This window comes from Amphiura filiformis, chromosome 5 (genome assembly GCF_039555335.1).
Source record: "Amphiura filiformis chromosome 5, Afil_fr2py, whole genome shotgun sequence".
Taxonomy (NCBI): Eukaryota; Metazoa; Echinodermata; class Ophiuroidea; order Amphilepidida; family Amphiuridae; genus Amphiura; species Amphiura filiformis.
In genome coordinates, this window is record NC_092632.1 from 14,600,519 (window position 1) to 14,621,970 (window position 21,452).

General features: G+C 34.6%; 1 protein-coding gene across 5 annotated transcripts in view; it reads left to right on the forward strand.

The window, feature by feature from the left end:
• Positions 1 to 21,452, forward strand: part of LOC140152691 (phosphofurin acidic cluster sorting protein 2-like) — a 156,613-nt gene that overhangs the window by 23,483 nt on the left and 111,678 nt on the right. For all 5 annotated transcript variants that reach the window (XM_072175149.1, XM_072175151.1, XM_072175150.1 and 2 more), the window contains exon 3: positions 778 to 867. In XM_072175149.1, coding sequence (XP_072031250.1) covers positions 778 to 867 — 90 coding nt within the window. The remainder of the gene's footprint in view (positions 1 to 777; positions 868 to 21,452) is intronic.

The following is a 21,452-nucleotide window of genomic DNA, read 5'->3' on the forward strand; positions in this document are numbered from 1 at the left end:
TCAGTTTAAGTTTAATACTTGCCCGGGAATACTTGTCCAATGAAACAATAGAGCACATTTATATTTAACTTGAATATATCCTGGCAAATCTTTTATGAATATTAAAGGTTGAATATACTCATTTCAAACAGGAAGAAAATAGAAAACAACAAGAACAAATCGAAACTCAAAATAGAAATAAATTGTTCTCAAAATTGAAATAAATTTTAGCTCAAAATAGAAAGCGCATTAAGTGATGTCAGTTGTATCATTGGTTCCTAAATTTGATTTGATGGGGTTGAGGCCAGCAACCTTTGCTGTTTTAGACGAAGCTTAAGTGCGAGGGTTTATTCTGTCGCAACCATGCTGCTATTTTTGGAATTCAAGAAACAATTGAACACGCTGCTTAGCCGTTTCTTGCTGATAGTTCTAAATTGCTTTTTATGATTTGTTCATTATTTTTAATTCGCCATATCATCTTTTTAATGTTTGTACAAATTGATACATAAGATTTGAGTGAATGCTCAGAGCCAAAATAATAACCTTTTTCAAACAGGAAGTCATAAATAATTTGCTGCAATAATTGAATCGGAGCCATTTCAAATTTCAATTTTGAAATGAATTATCCAATTATCACTTTTTGAAAAAATATATATTTATATATCAGTTGAATGTAAATTAGATAATGGTTGGTTATAAAAATTTGATTTCAGCAGACATGAGTATATTCTTTCCAATGAATGTGTTCTAATAACAGATACACACATTGATATATTTTATGTTCTTTTTCTTTTTCAGAATTCCAAGCGTACACTCCGATCTAATGAAATCTTTCTGCCCCAAGGAACCTTGCTTGACACAGAGTTGGACCTCTCATTTTCATTACAGGTGAGATTTTTTGTTTGTTTATTTGTTTGTTTGTGTGTTAGTTTATTTATTTGCTTGTTTGATTGTTTATTTGTTTGTTTGTATGCTTGTTTGTTTGCTCCCTTGTTTGTTTGTTTGCCTTGTGCTTGTTTGTCACTCTTGTTTCAGAGAAAACAGTTTAACCCAAGGAACCATGGTAAACACAGAGCTAATCCGTGTAATTTCTGAGTGAGTTTAGCTGCCGAAAGAAATTTTCCTCTGATGGCAATTTTCAGCTAGAACCAACTTCAACAGAATTGTATATATCAAGGGTTCAATGCAACACTGCCACATCTTCATTTTTGGCGAAAACTAGATTTGGTACCAACATTTCAGTAACATTATGGGCTTTCCATCCAGTGATATCAAAGATTTATATCCAATTCTAAGTTGGATACAGGCACAGACCAGTGAAACATAGCCTATAGTTTGATCAGCTCGTAAGCGACGGACCTTATAACATTTCGGATTACCGTACTGACGCGAGTATAGTCCCACCTTCGAGTAAAGTCCCACCCCCAAATTTTCGAAAAATTTCAGAAATTTAAATCAACCATGAATGATCCTAGCATTTAGGTCTAGGTCCAGGGACACTCCAAAGCCGAAAAAATAAATAACTTTTGAAATTCGAGTATAGTCCCACCCCCCAATTTTGAAAAATGTTCACCCAAAAACGGGGTGGGACTATACTCGCGTCAGTACGGTAATATCAATATATTTTATTTCGAGAATTGTCTTCCAGTATATCGCCAGAAGCAGTGGCGTAACCAGTGGGGGGCGTAGTGGTAAAAGCGTAACAATTCCTGCCGATTATGAACTGATCAAACTATATACAAAAGCCTATGAGGTCAAAATTCTTAAAAATGTGATTTTCCTCAAAATGGAAATGAGGCAGGTTGAACAGAGCCCTTAATATGTACCTGACTTCATGTACTTTTGGTCAATGAAAGTTAAGAACATTACAGGGGTACATTTCTTGTAACAAGGTTGAAAAGTCCTAGTTTTTCCTATGGATCACTAGTGCAGATGACTTGCATGAAAACAGGTGAGTTGTGTTCAAATGCTTGCTTGTTTGTTTGCTTTGCTGTGCTTGCTTGTTTCCTTTGTTCTTTGATTCAAACAATTTCTATTGGAAGTTGTTCTATCGAACTAGAACTTTTTTTTTTTTTCCTGTCTGCAATTTTGTGTTATGATAATTCTAACTGAAAGTCACTCCTTGCTGCTGCATTCGATAAGTTAGATACTATAAGTTGGTACAAAAATATTCTGATTCATACATGTACAGTACATGTGAAAAAACCAAGTGCCAAAGGTGTAACTTTCACTTGCATGTATGTTAGGTCTCATGAAAAAATAAGATAAAACATTTAAAAAACAAATCTATGTACCCTGACTACTCCAATTTTCATAATTGCAACATGATGGCAGTAATGTCCTGGAAATCACAGGCAGAAACCACATCCGCAGGAAAGATGGTAGTAGAATCAAATCCTGCTGATCCTGTGATGGAAACTAAAGCCTGTTTTAAAGAACCTTTTCAAATAAATAAGTGATAATCACTTGTGTATCTATTGATACAAGATAAGATAGGGAATTGTACATCAAACAAGTGACTTGTTGGTTGTGATGGTGACAGGTGTAACAATATAATATTTACTGAGTATCTTAGCTGGATTTTTTATTGGACTTTATTTTTGAAACAACCTAGAAGCAAATGTATAATAAACAGAAACATGATACCTCTTTGTAGAATATCTGAAAATAGTAACTGGAACAAAATTTCCAAACTTTTGAAATTAAAAACTACTGAAAATAATGACATTGTCATGTTATAGGATGGCCATCTGGCACCATATCTGCACATATGGGTTTGAGTAATGATAAAAAATGGTTGCCATGATAAAAGGAAAACTATTCTAACTTTGCAACACCGAACATACTATAGCAACAATTCATCTCAAGCATGCTGTTGATGTTGAAATTTATCCTGACACTGTCCTTTTAAATAAAAGTATTAACTCTAAGATTGTATGTGACAACTGCTATTGGTCTACATCTAGATTTCTTATCTGCAGCAAATGCACAAAACAAAATATTACTAGGTAGTGGATGTTGACCGTTGAGATTACATTTCTTGGAAAATTAAAGCCTGTGTTGTTTCTCTTCACATTTTTCAGTAGTCAAGTGGGTAGTGCTATCATCTTCAGGAGACTGTGTTAAAACTAAAAGAGTAAATAAGACAAAGCTATGGTCAATTTTTGATAGATATATTTGTGAAAATGAATATGTCTATGGAAAAAGGTTTGTAGACTAAAAATTGGACACAAGGATGAGTAATGTCTCTAAATTTGTTCAACCTCTTGGTTTAGCCTAAAGTGCAAATAGCATTCTGTGGGAAAATTAAATAAATTATTTTGATTGAATTAATTTCTCTTTAGCATGACGAACATTAAACCCGTATTTTATCTGAGACATTTAAGCGGCAGTTATCTTGATCAATTTCTGTCTATTTAGCATAGGCTTAGACTAAACCCTTATTTTACTGAGACACACAAAAGAATTCGTTGAATGGGAAGTATATCTTTAAACTGAGACCAAATTATCATAATTCTTTTACTTCAGAAGTCTTACTATCAATCTTTCCCCTATGAATACCCAAATACAGCCCCTCTCCATTTTTTTCCTTTCTGCTTCCCTAGATGCCAAGCCCATTCAGTATTCGCATTGATATTGCCATTTTCAATCAATCCATGTACAATTACTTGGATTCTTAAGAGGCAGCATTCTATCTGTGCAGCAGTCGTACCCTCCCTACCTGTAACAGAAATCTGCATCACTACTGCCAGGCAGGCACTATGTTATACACGTAAACATATCTACCACAGTACATCGTTTAGTTCATTCTTTTTCCCTTCCCCTTACCCTGAAGATACAATTCAGTTGTTGTATCTGTTTTCAGTTTGTGCAAAGTATGATGTAAGATTGGGCTGTGATGCATATTTAAGCTCTTTAACAACATGGATTTTGAAAAGGCAATGAATGTTGTATATTATTTTATGATTTGGTCGTGTTATTTAGTCTTTGACACATTCAAATTAACCGTACTTTTCATTAATGATATATCAGATGTAATTTACACCAAAAGATTTTCTTGCTTTAAAAATTATATTAATCATATCCCTTCTCTATTATTTCCGCAAATGCTGTGCTCAACATGAGAGGTAGTACATGTAGATTGTGCATTTTGATCAGATTTATTGAGTAAGCATGCTAGAATGCCTTAAGACAATAAGCTAAATCTCTTGCAGAGGTTAATCAGTTGTGCAAGACGTGCTGTAACCCTTGCATATTGGGCTTGTGCAGGTAGTATGGAGGACAGGTGATGCTACTTCAAGCGATGATGCAAAATCTATTTCACGTTTAGCACATTTATAAGAAAATGCAACTTTTTAATTTTCATTTTCCTGAATGCTACATTTGGAAATGATTAATGCAGTATCGTTTTGTGGATGTAGTTGATTTAAGGAAATCTGCTTGTGTTATTTTTTTTATATTGTTTCCACCATGAAACTGATAAAAAATAATCTTCGTCCTTCAAAAAGAAATTAAGAATATGGCCTAAATGCTTCACCTTGGTAGGGCATACTATGTCAGTCCGGCCGAGCATCCCCCTTTCTGTTTCTTCTTCAAAAAGATATAAATGTATAAGTATGATTAACCCTGTCCTGATGTTAGCCCTGTTTGATTAAAACATTCACCCGCTGTACATGCAAGAAACAGTCTAACTTGATCATCACAACCTGAAGTGACATTTTGCCGATGCCACATACATGTAATATAGATGGCCGTGTGTCCTGAACTCGCCACCCTTAGCGTTACATGACAAATATTATGAATTTGTACACCAACCGGGTTTCTAATTAGATTATCTCGACAATCATCAACCCTAAACTAGCAAAAGTATACATTTTTGGAAAGCTGAAGGCATAAGCAATCCAAATATATACATTTCAACTCATTATACGGGGTGACCTGCAAGTTATACAGGGTGGAATAAAAAAGATTTTGATAAAAAATGGGTCACTCAATGCATTGCTTATTACCAACTTAAAGTAATAAACTGGAAGTTAAAAACATTCATTTGGTTAGAGGATATGGTGGGCCAACTGACTTTGGAAGAAATCGAAATCACAGCTGTTTGGTAATCTCGAATATAGGGTGTCCCAAAGTATGTTAGATTTTTTTAATTCAACATATTTTGAACCTAAACATTTTCCCCCTAACCCATACAGAAAAAATATGTCCATATTTAGATTCCTCGTCAAATTTCCCTTCAGAAAATCTAAACTTTGACTATGATAGGATAAGTAAATAAAATTTTACAGTAACTTTTAGATTTTGAAGACATCTGCATTACTTACTACAGTGTTTAATATGACAACGGGTAGTTTTGTATGGAAAAGTTTGTATTTTCTAGACTAAACCAATCATAAATGATTAAAAACAATTAGTAAAATTGTTTAGCTGTAAGGCCATGAGTCTTTTAGATGCTAAATAGAGTCCAAATCCAATTTACAGCCTTTACAGAAGCAGATTACGCACTAAAAATACCAATCCCATAGAGTTTGTGTGTACCACATCCCCCATCACCACATCCCCCACCACCGCCACCCTGCCCATTCTGAATTCTATGAAGCACAGTGTTAGTATTAAAAAAGTTCAAGTATTTCTTTTTACAGGGTTGAAAGTGCATTTTATTTAGCAATAAAATGATACCACAAGCATGACAATAACTTCTTGCTTGACAGAGATATCATCATTGTGTGACCCTTAAGGGTATCCGTAGGGAGAACACTTTGTTTTACGGCCAGGTCTGGACAGGTGCATGTTTGTTCGCAGTCTACAGGTGTAACTAGGTTGTTGTATATTCTATAATTTTCCTGGTGTGTTAACTGTGATTACATCTAGACACCAGTTTATTTTTTATTTGAACGGGACCCTAATTTAATGAGAAAAACGCCTAAAAAGAGAGGCCCGGCAAAAGCCGATTTGCAGACAATTTTGTAGCTACAGACAGCTCGTATTCCATATAACAACTACGGAAACCAATCAGTGCCAGAAGTGTTGATTTATATTTCATCCACTTAGGTTTGGCTTAACCCACTAAAAGGTAAAACTTTAAGGCTGATCATTTTAATTATAAATGTAGTGTGTGTGTAAAAGTATATTTCTCAAAATGGGCTATTCCAGATAAAACATGCACCCCCCCTATAGAGGGCAAAATTATTTTTTTCTAAAATGTCTGGAATTCCAAAGCATACTTGAGGAAGAAACCTGGATTTTCGGCCCTGTTTAGTGCATGTAAAATCTGGAAATCCATGGAGGGTATAGAGGGTTTTAAAAATTGTCAAAAAAAGTTGGAATTTTCAATTGACTTACCAAAAAAATCTGAATTCCATTGCCCTCTATAGAGGGTTTCTAAAGATACCCAAATAAAATGTTGGAATTTTTCAATTGACTAGCAAAAAAGTCTGGAATTCCATGGAGGGGTATAGAGGGTTTTTAAAATTATCAAAAAAAAGTTGGAATTTTCAATTGACTTACCAAAAAAATCTGAATTCCATCGCCTCTATAGAGGGTATCTAAAATTACACAAAAAAGTTGGAATTTTCAATTGACTACCAAAAAGTCTTGAATTCCATGTTAGGGTTTTTAGAGTTATTTTAGGCGTGATAGGTGTTTATTGTTGTAAAGGTTACATTATATTTGCTTTATCTGCATTTATTCCAAGTCATCTATGATGTTTTTACATGTATAGGCCTAATATAGGCCCACCACCAAGCGTGTGTTTGGCAGTAACCAGGCCCGTGACAAGCAGGGGGTGCGGGGTGCGACTGCACCTCCCCAAATTTGCAAAAGTATTCAAAAGTCCCAAAATTGAAGCATTTATGAGCGTAGCAAAAAAAATCCGCTTTTTATGTTTTTTGGTCAAAAAGGTCCAAATTTGGGGGAAAAGTCCACATTTCACAAAATCGTCCCCCCTTTGGAAAAAAGTCCACTTTTTCAAAATCAGCACCCCCCAAACAAAAAATCCGGCGTTTGGGCCTGGCAGTAACGTCATGAGTTTTCAAAGTCTGGTTCAGGGTCTCGATTCTCTGACTGTTTTAAAATTTAATAACTAATTCCCCAGTTTCCCCGATTGGGTGCATTATTTCCCGATCTTTTTGACAAAAGGGGGAGGCACATCCCCTGTCCCCTTTACGCGCCACTGGTGTTGGTATCCTAGGTTACCACTAAAATTAAGCTTCTCTTTTGTGAAGGGTTGCTGTTCTCCTTACAGGTTTTCAATAACAATATGTGGTATGTAGGCCTACTAGTTTCTATATTAGGCCTAAAAATGTTTGATTGGCGTAACATAATTTTAACATTTTTTAGGCCTAATATAGAAACTAGTAGGCCTACATACCACATATTGTTATTGAACACATTTCGAACTATAAAAGGATTGTATCGTGAAACTCAGTTTCTTGCTTCAGCTCTTTCTAAAAATTCATTAGGGCAAAATTCTTTCTTTATGTCCTTAATTATTCTTTATTTATTCCTGTTCTTTCTTTCTTGAGGCCTAGATCTTTTTACCCTACTTTACAACACGAATATTGTTGTATTGTCAATGGAAGTCCAGAGAACGTTAAGCCTAATGGCGCTATGGGCCCCTTTGATATAACTGGTATTTTAGACACAAACTTAAAGCGCCCTCCCACAAAATTCCCACCAGCAAATAAGGGCATGCACACACCCTTAATTCTTGTTGTGATTTTTAGAAGAAGTAGCTCTCTCTTTGTACATGAAATTTACCCCAAGGCAAAGGAGCCATGTGCGCCATTAGGCTGACGTTCTGTACATAAGAATTCAAACTTTCTTACTTTGGTTTGAGCTGAGACTAAAATACCTAAAGCCTCAAATGTTGTTTTTATATTAAATACATACCTGTATTTGAATGAAATAGATATATTTATAATAGGCTGCATGATAAATACATGAAGCCACATCAAGTAAACGAGTGCAACCTTGCTGCAGTACCTTGTACTACGCAGGTGATCCTTTGTTAAAAGGGAATTCCCTGATTGGGGAGTGGACATCAAAGAGCTCATATCTAAATTCGTTGGGGACTGTTACTTTTTAAAGTTTCAACGTCCGTATACATACGATATGTAGCCTATGAATAAAATACGACATGAATCAAGTAATAATAAAGTGACCTAGTTCTTTCCTTGCCCTGTTATAGCTATTATTATAAGATGAGCTCAAAGTGTATATTTCTACATTTTGAGCTCAAAATATTTAATCAATGATAATATAATGTATATTAGGCCTAAAAATGTTTGATTGGCGTAACATAATTTTAACATTCTTGTTAAACCGGTTCTCTACTTCCATGAACTGAACCACACAAAGGGACGCATACTCTGTCGGCAGCACACATTTCGAACTATAAAAGGATTGTATTGTGAAACTCAGTTTCTTGCTTCAGCTCTTTCTAAAAATTCATTAGGGCAAAATTCTTTCTTTATGTCCTTAATTATTCTTTATTTATTCCTGTTCTTTCTTTCTTGAGGCCTAGATCTTTTTACCCTACTTTACAACACGAATATTGTTGTATTGTCAATGGAAGTCCGTAGAACGTTCGCCTAATGGCGCTATGGGCCCCTTTGATATAACTGGTATTTTAGACACAAACTTAAAGCGCCCTCCCACAAAATTCCCACCAGCAAATAAGGGCATGCACACACCCTTAATTCTTGTTGTGATTTTTAGAGGAGGTAGCTCTCTCTTTGTACATGAAATTTACCCCAAGGCAAAGGAGCCATAAAGCCCATTAGGCTTAACGCTACTGTACATAAGAATTCAAACTTTCTTACTTTGGTTTGAGCTGAGACTAAAATACCTAAAGCCTCAAATGTTGTTTTTATATTAAATACATACCTGTATTTGAATGAAATAGATATATTTATAATAGGCTGCATGATAAATAGATGAAGCCACATCAAGTAGAACGAGTGCAACCTTGCCGCAGTACCTTGTACTACGCAGGTGCTCCTTTGTTAAAAGGGAATTCCCGTGTTAAGTCTGCAAACCACCATGCTTCTCATTTTCAAGAACGCTGGTTAACAATAAGCAGAGTATTGTCTCATTTCGTAAACAAAAGCCCACACAGAATTGTTCTCTAGCGTTAAGCTTTATAATCGCTCACCCAACTGAAACTATAATACCAGCTCATTGCTCCATTGTACATGTAAAGCAGAAACATATGTTGCGTGTATTTAACCAGAGAAGATATGATTTAATCAGTTGAGCTGTTTTCAATGAGTGTTATCTTGGTTTAATAGCTTTTAATGGGGTTTAAGTCCTGCAAAGGTCGTGGTGAATTCCACTGTAGACATGACTGCATCATGTACCGTATTTTGGAATTTTATCTGCTTAAAAACATTAATGTGTAGAGCTACCATTAGGCCTATTAATATTGTTGAATTCTCAGGCGCATACAAACAATACGAGGGGCCTATGATACATACACAATTCATTTCGTGCATGCACGTGCCCTGCAAGGTAGGGAGCCTAGCCTACCATTTTTCTTGTAAGACGCATTACTCGTCGAGTGGTCGATAGACGTCCCAATAAATTGGACTTAGTCACCGGTCAGTTCTACAGCATAGATATCCATGGCTAACGATGGTTAACTATGGAAACATGTTAAAGGACATCAAGAAAATTTTCTAAGTTATTTATTTTGAGCTAGGTTTTGTCTGTGACTGCTAATGTGAGGCCGTCGTGGTCGTCACGGGGCTCAAACTCGGCGGGTGGGTGTAGTTCTGTCCTGGCAAGAAGAAGTTTATGTTCGTTAAGTCATCCGACCCCGGGGCCCCCTCCAAGGGGTCATTTGAGGTCAAATGACTAAAACTGTCATATGGGCATGAAACTAGGTCCCTACGGGCGGGCTCAAACTCGGTGGGTGGGTGTAGTTCTGTCCTGGCAAGAAGATGTTCATGTTCGTTAAGTCATCCGACCCCGGGCCCCCCTCCCAGGGGTCATTTGAGGTCAAATGACTAAAACTGTCATATGGGCATGAAACTAGGTCGCACGAGGCTCAAACTCGGTGGGTGGGTGTAGTTCTGTCCTGGCAAGAAGAAGTTTATGTTCGTTAAGTCATCCGACCCGGGGCCCCCTCCCAGGGGTCATTTGAGGTAAAATGACTAAAAACTGTCATATGGGCATGAAACTTGGTAGGTACAGTCAACATTTAAAACAACATTTTTGAAGGTCATTTTGGGGTCATCCAAGGTCACCACGGTCATCTGAGGTCAAATTAGTAAAAACTCATATATGGACATGAAACTTGGTGGGTACAGTCAACATTTAGAGTTATAAGTTTAGGTCATTTTGGGGTCATCCAAGGTCACCCAGGGGTCATCTGAGGTCAAATTAATAAAACTGTCGTATGGGCATGAAACTTGGTGGGTACAGTCAACATTTAGAGCCAAATTTTTGGAAGGTCATTTTGGGGTCGCCAGGGGTCATGTGAGGTCAAATTAGTCAAAACTGTCGCATGGGCATGTCACCATCAGCCTGGTAATCGCGCCCAGCCGAGAACCGCCAAATATGGTAACCGCCTAGTCTATTTTAATCATCAATGACTATGTTCATCATGTCATTATTGTATCATTCTCACATACATTAGGAAATGAATTTGGAGAATACGCCGTAGAAGTGACGTCATAATCGGATTAACTACCATAGCAATGAATACAATTTTTGAATAGACCGCCCTGCACTGCAAGCAGATTGCACTAATCACCAGTGTATGTCACCAAATATAGATTGAACACATTACCGCTCTATTCAAAGATACTTATCTTACAGGTGTGAGTAATCAGCCTTTCTTTGACATCTATGGTTCAATGCATCGGTACCGCGTGAACGTTGTAGTGCAGGGCGGTATAGTCAAAATTGTATTCATCTATTGCTATGGTAGTAAATCCGATTAACTACGTCACTTCTACGGCGTATAGAGGCCTTGCATGTGACATATCATCCCGTAAATATGGCGGACTACTCAAATGCATTCAACAAAAGCATGATTGCAATCAAATAGGTTGATGACAACATTCGATTGAATGGACTGCACTCCGCCATAACTACGGTGAAGGACACCGGCTCAAATCCTTTGTTTGGAGCCAATCGATAATTTCATGCAGGGCCTCTATACTTTCTGTTAATAAAATACTATGCTGACCTCACACTCCAGTAATTTCAGATCATTGAGCTCAGTAATACATCAAAGAATGTCTTCCAATTCATGAAAACAAATAGATAATCTGAATATCGGATTAAAAGCTTGAGGCATTTCAATTGCAAGGCTCATTACTTATACACCAACAACAACATAGGCCTACAAGTGTATATAATGTAGCATGTGCACACATTATCATGTTGTGGATGGTGAATCAAGCTGCAGTCCCTACACATTCCCAAATGAATGCAGTGACCACTCATTCATGATGGACGTACTGATCATTATGTATGATTTAAACTCATAGGTGTTGTGCGTTAAGTTTGGCAATTTGGGAGGGGTGGGTTCAAAATGACCCCATAGGATTATACGGGGGTAAAAATTTCAAATTGCTCAAATACCCTTTCAAATATATCAAATTATTTAAATAAATAAATAAATAAATAAATAAATAAATAAATAAATAAATAAATAAATAAATAAATAAATAAATAAATAAATAAATAAATAAATAAATAAATAAATAAATAAATAAATAAATAAATAAATAAATGAAAAAAATTGAACAAATTGTAGCGTAGCATTAAAATCATAATAACCATTGCTGACGGGCGGATTCGAACCAACGATATTGACATTACCAGTCTGATGCTCTAACACTGAGCTATGCCATCATCTAGTAATGAGGGTCGAGTTTTTAGCGTATACAGTGTTTGTCTGTGAAAATGTCACCTCGTGAAATAAATAAATATAAAATCTCAATTTTTAATTTAAATTTATTTGATAATTTTCTAACCTATGTTTTCTTTAGAGCAGGGACAAATATTTCCCCTTTTATCCAATTTGGCCGCTAAATAAGAATCTACTTCTTTTATTACTGATTTAATTCCGCGATTTGTTAAATTAAGCAATATCAAAGATTAATGTCAAGCATCTCACAACAGATATTTAGTTGGGTTAGTGGTTTTGCACAGTGCTTTTTAACCGGTGGTACCGAGATCGATTCCCACCTCTGCCTGCAATTTTTTTCAAGACTGGGAAATAATAACCTGACATTCGCCGCTGACATTCGTACAGGATTTAGCCACACTTGAACAGGATTTAGCCAAACAAAGACTTAAGCTTTTTAATAATACTATACATAAGTATAAGCTTATTATCCTCTTCAACAATAGGATTAAAGATTGGTGCTTGACTGGAATTACGTGCTAGTGTCATTGGTTATTGTTAAAAGGCAATAAGGTGTGTATTTCCTCTGAATAGGAAAGACTCTCTACATCGAACCATGGATGTTGGTGGTTCGAATTAAGCCCGATCCTGACTCCACTTCGCAGCGGTATGCGATGCTGCGATGCTTTTCAAACATCTCAGCATCGCGATGAAATTAAAATGTACAGGTGGAGTCAGTATCGGGCTTTAGGAGAATGTATCTTCCAAACCCAATTCAAATGATGCGCTTAAGAATTCAACAATATAAATAACGGTAGCTCTATTATAATACACATTAATGTTTTAAGCAGATAAAATTCCAAAATATAATACGTTTTCTGCCTTTGCTTGTCACGTGGTAGGCCTATGTTGAAGTTACGATTATATTTTTAAATAAGTTTCAGATGAATAACAACAAGACAAGTGGTCGAGTGGTCTAAGGCGCTAGGCTCATAGAGTACTAAGCGTTGCGCCGTGAGTCCGAACCCCGCCTCTGCCAAACTTTAAAAGAACTAAATTAAAATTTGACTTTTTTAATTTCATATTTGGGAAATGTGACTGGGAGAATTTATGTATGGTGTGGAGTGGTGTGATAGGGCATGTACTTTAACTGGCCGGCGCGGTCCGGTGACTTTATTGGGCGTTTTATCGGCAGTCAACGAGTAATGGGTCTGGATTCGTAGTCCACGTAGGTCCCCAAAGTTCTTTCAGATATTAAGGGCTGGGGTATGAACGTTTGGACAGTATTTATTTTGGGACATTAGAGCACATGAGACATATCGAATTGCATTCTGAATATGAAAAATGTCATTCTGATATCAAATAATTTTGATTTTTTGAAATTCGCAATTAAATACACATTTTATGGCAAATCATTAAAAATTGATATTTTTGATATTTAACAGTACTTGAAGTAAACTTTATAAATGTGGTGATATATACTTAAAGTGTATGTAGGTGGGATGAAAAGCCGACGATCAATTGAAAATTTGGACCTTTTCGTATTGAAGATATGGATTTTTTTCCCCAAACACCAAAAAAATTAGGTCTTTTTGGGAAAAAATCCATATCTTCAATATGAAAGGTCAAAATTTTGAATTGACCGTCGGCTTTTCCTCCATGCTACATACACTTTAAGAATATATCATTAGATTTATATAATTTACTTCGAGGACTGTTATATATCAAAATTTGAAAAATATCAAATTTTTATAATTTGTCATAAAATTTGTATTATATTGTGATTTAAAAAAATGAAAATTATTTGATATCATAAAGACATGCTTCGTATTCAGAATGCAATTCGATAGGTCTGAGGTGCTCTCATGTCCCACAAAAAATACTGTCGAAACGCATTAAACGCTCATTTTGGATCCCTTAAAAGATTAAATTCCCATGAAGACGAAACATTAATCTTTAGTGGGGACCTACGTAAATTTTACATAAAATTTCCGCCATCAATTCAGTGTTAATTTTTATTATTCAGTAAATATTTTGGCGTATATAAAATTGAAATAAATTCTCTGCTTCCTAAACCACATAAACTGAAGCATGATTGGGTATCACGAATCGCTATATATGATGTACAGTTAATATTCAAATATTCTTTTACACATTATGATGCTTCAGTTTTTACACAAACAAGAATTTGTCTTTAAAAAGATAAGTTCACGGATCAGGTGTATAGTACATATACTTTGAGCTACTTTGGTCTAACATTTAATATTCATATCTAACCTACTCTGCACTTATTCAACAATAAATAAGTGATATGAGGCTTAATAATGATACCTGTGTCTTGACTCTGAAAAACAATATTTTTTTTAAACCTCATTTTGCATTTAGTTTTTTAAGCCACCTCGAAGCCACCTACACTACAGGATCTCATTTTGCATTTAGGGTTTTTATTGCGGTGCAAAGTAGCAAAACTTTCTGGCCCAATTCGTGACTGGAAAAGGCTATCCCTCTTACAACCTATCAACAGGTCTGATTTCTATAATGAGGTGTCACCGGGTTTCATGAGATAATAATACCAAATCTAAACACCATGAAATTCAATACATCACGACCAAGCACACATTGGGCGCCCCATTCCTTTTTTTAAAGGAATTTTTATTAAGCCACCTCCAGGAAACAAATTTGGCTATAAACTACGAAGTATAAAGTCTAATAAATAAATAAAATAAATAAAATAAAATGAAAATTGTACATGTATGCAAGATGCCTTATTACTAAAGTAAACAAATTACACAGCCATTTGCTCTTGCTAGTTTTTGTCAGGGTCAGGGATATTTGTCTCATAGTCCTGCTTTTATGAACACTAATATTATACAGGTTACTACACATGGGTTATTACAAGAGTCAATAAACATTTGACCAATTAACTATAGATAATGGACTTAGTTTTATGCAATGTAGTTATATTGAACCTTTTCTGAAGTAAGTCGCCTGCTGCATAGTTTTATTTACAGATGATATGTTTACTTTGTGATTAGGCCTGACCATGACCTGCTAGTTTGATTAACCAATCAGTTATGTGCATTGTCAGCATGTGATGGTTATAAGCCAATTGCAAACATATTTATAAAAAAAGGCTAAAAAATTCCTACACTGAGCAGACTCTTTGCTGGGTTTAAGGGCTAAATAGTAAGTTGTCATGTGGGGCAAGATTAGATAAAGGCATACAAACTAGGGTATGAGATATTAGGAATTATTTCCTAGCCTCTTAACCACAGGGTTGGGCTATATAGCTATTCAAGACACAGGGTATGTAAGGGATAAACTGTGCATATGAGATGTGGGGGCAAATGGCATCATTTCACTGACATGAAAAAATATTTCATTGAAAACCCTCCCACTCAGCTATTTTAAAAAGGTAATCAGGCTTCCTCAGCATATCACATGTGTTATGGTATTATTTTGCGAATTGCCCGTGGTACTTTATGGAGGGGAGACTTTTATTTAAATACGGTATAAACTCTCTAAATTCCTAAGATTTAAAAATAAGTCTAAGAGACTTGTTAGAATGACAAAACCTTTCAGAGACTTAAAATTCAAATCTTTATTAGAGTAAAATTTAAATCCATTAGATTTGAATTTTAAGTCTTTTCAAGGTTTTGTCCTTCTAATAAGTCCCTGGAATTTAGAGAGAAGGACGAGTGGCCAGTATTCGGTAGGGTCTACATAGCTTTACAAATTCAGAGTCTTGCAATTATGATTTTAGAGCCAAAGGGGTAACTATATATTATAAAATTATAAAAGTTAGAAAGTCAGTATTAAAAGCAAGTCAGTAAGATACACCTCTACACTACAGGCTGCACTCCATAGTAGGCCCATAGCTAAAAAACGACACTGACAGAAAAAAACTTTAAAAAGGGGAGAACTTTTTCATTTTTTTTTTTTTCTACAATGCAAAATTGATCATTAAGAGGAGGAAGCAAATTGTATTGCCAATATGTTAACTTTAATTTTCCACTTTTATGCAAGAAATAAAAGAAGAAGATACAAATTCCCTTTAAAAGGGAAGCCAGCTTCAATGCAGAAGAGGTCTTGTAATTAGTTTAGGTGGAAGGCATTTTTAGGATCACTCTTTTTATGATCCATCATGTTCCATGACATTCCGGGATGACAGTCCACCAAACCAGGTGGTGGTCGCATTGCATTTTCATCGTCAACCGTGTAATTGAATGGGATTATTTTGAAAATTTAAAACGCTTGAAATTTCACAAACAAATAGGCCTATATGTTAATAAATAATATAAATACAAGCTAAAACCATGGGGGTTTGATAATAAACCCCCCAAAACTAACCGAGTATTTGGAAAATGCCATACGGCCGGGCCGTTTCACAAGCTGCCGGCTCTATCATGCCATTCACGCCTGCTCCAAACCATCAATGATAAGAACATGCACACAGAAAACCAAACATTAACTCCTATAACTTCCTGTCAACTCTTTAATTAATTACTCCAAATTGTTCTGTCTTTTTGTCTTTTCTGCCTTTTAGGCCACCCTTAGCTCATTATTAATATAAAGAAATACACTGCAGTTTTTAGTTAATTGGCTAAAAACTGCCATCCTACTTGCCTTAAATACATGCACATTAATTTTATATTAATTTATATATTAATTCGCAATTTATACATAGCACCTTATAAAACGTATAAAGACTGATATTGTTCAATAGGCCTACATGTATATCAATTGTAAATAAAAATAGGCCTTGAATTTACATCGAATTTTTCCTGTTGAAAAGACAAAACTGATGTTTAAGATATCAATTATTTCATAAATGACATTTTGAGTCATTTTTATCCATAAAACGATACAGGATATAGGATATTTTTACTTTGACTTTTAGGTCCATAAAGGTTTTAATCATGTTATTATCAATACACTCACATCTCATGCTGTGTTGATCTCCAGGAGGTCTGCAAATGTAAATCTAAGAACGCCTGATAACAAGGATACTGTCATTTTCTTTCGTTGATATGCTGTGGAAACTATTATAGGCCTGGCATATATATAACTTTTAATGTTATATTTCCTTCAAACCATAACTTTTGAAATTCTCACTCGTTTTCATTCGTTAAAACGGCAAAGCATACTTTCCTTTTCTTACAAATCGAATAACAGGTCTTACATATATATTTTCACCATAAACCGTTCCGCAAAGTAATTCAAACCAGTGCTCGTACCCCGTAATCTCTTTAGCAAACAAAGACGATCTCCGAATTAGATAGCCAGCTCTTAGCTGGCGAAAATCGGAATCCCTCAAAGGGGCAGGGACAGAGTTGTTGTTGTTGTTTTGGCCAAATAATAATTTTATTGTTTTGATTACGTTCGATAAATTTGGTTTTACCATAGACCATTTATCTTTCCTATTTTGGAGATTATAAAAGACATAATGTACGATTTTGGTAAAATTTTAATTTTGTTCTTCTTTTTTGTCAAAATTTACTATGATTACATAATATTACTGCTACGGTACTAGTAACACTTTATCTGTCAAGGTAGACTTCTCCGTAGTCCACTTGCCCATTTTGCATACTCAGGCCATTACATTTAAAGCATAAAACTCTGATTTATATTGATTTGTGTGCAACTGATAGATTTTCACATCTGTATCTGATCTTTTCAATTTCAGTCACCGCACTCCCTCTGTTAGCTTCCAGGATTTTCGGGGTTCGCTATCAATAAACTCATTAAACTGGTACTTCCAAAATCAGAATTGTTCAGTATTAAAGTCAGCCATTATAATTATGCAAGATAATGTTGCATTCAGTTACTTTTATTGTCACTAATTATCTGATATTTTTAACTCTTTATGACCATTTTACTATTGAATACTTTAATTTTAATAAACATCAGTATAATTTTGTATTCAACGAAATGGGTTCATCATGACTAATAATAACATATTTTTAATAAAATTCGACTATGGCATAGTCTACTGTCAAGGGGGTCTTCTGATCATTTTAACCTGAGACTAGTAAACCAACAGTCTCAGGTTTACTAGTCTCAGTTTTAACTAAGCGAAAATAATGAGGTAAAAAGTAAAAAAAAACGACTTAGCCGCTTAACTGTGGAGCTTTGGGGATCCCAGTTTTATTATAAAACCTCTAAATTTTACTTTGGAGGCTTAGTCCTTTACATGGTATTTCAGATAGCATTGGGCAATTACAATCATGTAAGAAGTGCAAATTTGAGCAAAATATGCAGCAAATGATAGCTTTACTGTAATACCAGAAGATGGGAGAAATATCTCTTTTGCTGATCAAGCAGACCCCCCGATCCAAAACAGCCTGGAGTGACTGTGAAGACTGCATGTATTATAAACACAAGTGTGTATAACTTTGTTTGCCAAGTCATGGAACCTTTTAAAATGTGTTTGAAGAGCATAATTAATATCCATGGTTAAACAAACAACCATGAACAAGATCTTGTTCTGTTTTATAATACATGTACTGCTCTGTGGTTTAGGTTGTGCAAATTACCAGTTTCGTTTGATTTTGTTTACTTACGTTTTTTTAATCTCCATGTGTTATTCAACCTTTTTATGTTCACTCAGCATGCAGGAGAATTTTAGATGTGCTAGAACATTGTAGGCTTTACAAAAGCAAAACTTTAATGATAATTATAATGAGTAGTAGAAACGAGATGCAGGGTATCTTAATATTTTAATGACATTATCAATCAAAGTTTATTTCCTCCATCCCCTATACACAAAACCCAATGGCATATAAATATTTAAATTCCTCATCAAATTTATAATATGCTAATTAATCACATCCCGTGAATAATAAAATAATAAAACAATAAAATGGATGATATTTGATATTACCATATTTTGCATAACATCAGAGAAGATGAGCTCATCTTCACATGTATTTCGATTGAACATCTGCATTTTGTTCCATTCAAAGAACAGTAGTTTTAGCTAGTACGATATTGGATTCATATAGGCCTATCCCTCAGATGTTATCAACTCAGACAATCCATAGAGACGAATTCGTCTGACATTTGGTTTGTAATGGAACATTTTCAATGCAAAACATGTAAAAGAAACTCAATGTCCGGATTTTTTTAGACGGGGAGCATCATTTAATATAAATCATTTTTAATAATAGTAATACAGGTAATATGCACTTCTTGATTTATGCTTTTGGATTTTTAAATGTATATTTAGAGTCCCTCTTTCAAATTTTATATTTATGTGTAATCTAGCTATATCATAATTTGCTGATACTTTGGTCAAAATTTACATTAAAATGATCAGAAAAAAACTATTATTGTCAAAATTTCTGTTTTCCCAGCAAACACAAAAACGTTTTAAAAACGTTTTAAATCAGCTATATTTTGGCCTTTGGTTAAGGTAAAAACGTTTTAATAACATTAAAATGTCGGGTTATATTAAGGTCATGATAACGTTTTAAAACATTTTGTATGAAAACACACTACAACAATATTTTTAAATGTTTTCAAAAAATGTTATTGTAAACTATTTTTGCAAACATCTTTGCCAAATATTGTGTCAATACTTAAATAACATTATGTTAAAATATTTGAACCCAGCAAACACAGAAATGTTCTTAAAATGTTTTTTTCAAAACCTTTTAATAACATTTTAATGTCGGGTTATATAAAGGTCATGAAAACGTTTTTAAAACGTTATTGAAAATATTTTGGGCAAACATTTTTCGCAAAATATTTTTTCAACCCCAAAATAACATTCTGTTTAGAATGTTTTGTATCAAGTTTTCAAGAATGTTTTGGGAATGTTATTAAAACGTTTTTATACCCTTTATATAACCCGACATTTAAACGTTTTCTGAAAAACATTTTTGTTTGCTGAGCAGTAGATTATCAAAAAATGTTTTTTAAGGTTATGAAAACGTTTTATACTCTTAATATACCCTTTATATAACCCGACATTTAAACGTTTTCTGACAACCTTTTATAACCTATTGCGAATGATGTCGAAAACGTTTTGTGTTTGCTGGGTTGGTGTCATGTTATTTATTGTATTTTTGGCGACAAAAAAGAAAAACCCACCCTATTCTACGGGCGGACCTTTCAACTTCAAGTATAGGGTCGGGTGTTTTTTGTACTTGTATTTCTAGAGAGAGGCTATCTTGAAATTACCCTAAAATATCACCAAAATCTGAAGAATTTTTTAATACCAACATATTTTCTATGATTTAAGCAAAATAAATGTTTGTTTTTTTAATTCTCAAAAACACAAATTCGGTCGGTTGGCCCCAGTAGAGAAGGGTTTTTCGTAGCCTTTGATACTATTAATTTTTTTTTTTTAATTTGCAACATTTTATAAAACTTAACAAAATATTAACAAAAACTGATGCTAAACTTAAAATTTGTATCCATCATTGAAAATCAATCAATTCCGAAATTAAACCTGTTATTAAAACCCCAAGCCACGATGGGTTGATTTGTTTTTAATACACAGAATAATATTTTCCCTCAGTTTATTAATACGGTAGCTACCCAAATCTGCTAAAATAAAGCACACAGTAAATTTGGAAACAGATAACACTTTGTACTGCATGGATGAAGTGTGTGTGCACTATGTCCCATGAACAAACAATTACGTAATAGTATTGACTTTTGTTGAACTTGTGAAAGGTCAGTCCAGAGAGTTTCTCTGCTCGTACTAAATTACTGTTTAAGTGGTAATTTTCGCGTAGAGTTATTGTCGCGATTTGGAGTTACAGAGACATTTTTGCAATTGTTATTTTCGCGATCATATGCTTAGTTTTGCCCTATACTTGCAATACATTATTATATATATTCGCGAGGTGTTAATTTCGTGGATGGAACTCCATTCGCGAAATCCAAAAAATAAACCCCTCATGAAGTGTGCTTGCTTTCTGTGAACTTGTTTTCATTAACTTAAGATAGTGCACTTGCTTTAAACTGTTTCTTTACTCAATGAAACTCTCATTAATTGAGTAAAGAAACAGCTTATTTTCAGGGCAGCCATTTTCTTGGGGGTGACTTCATTTGGAATCTACACCCCCTGTGTGAGAGACTAAAGTAATGTCTTCCATACAGGGTGTATGTCTTTCAACTGGAATAGCCTAAAATGTGTATATCATATACTACACCACATTTCGCCATAATATATTCTAGAAACGCTTGCTGTTAGAATAAGAAAAATTTTAATTGTAATTATTGCACAGGTCACGGCGACCCTGTGACCTTTCCGGAAAAAGCCGAGTGGCAGGTTTTTCAAATAAATATTTTCTGTGTAAAAACTGTACCATCAGATAGGTAATGGATAATATGAATACTAACTGTACATCTATCACAACAATTTTTGATAACAACTTGCGTCACAATTGATCTAGTATAGAAGGTAGAGAATTTATTTCAATCTTATATACGCCTTTTTTTTTTTTGGAATTAAGTGAAAATTAATTCTGTAAAACTGCATTTTTTAATGTAATTTTCACATTAGACCCGACAAAAGATTACCGTTTTGTTGTTATGATAATCTAATCTTTTGATTTTGTAAATAAAATTAGGGGTCTAATGTGGATTTAGGATGCAA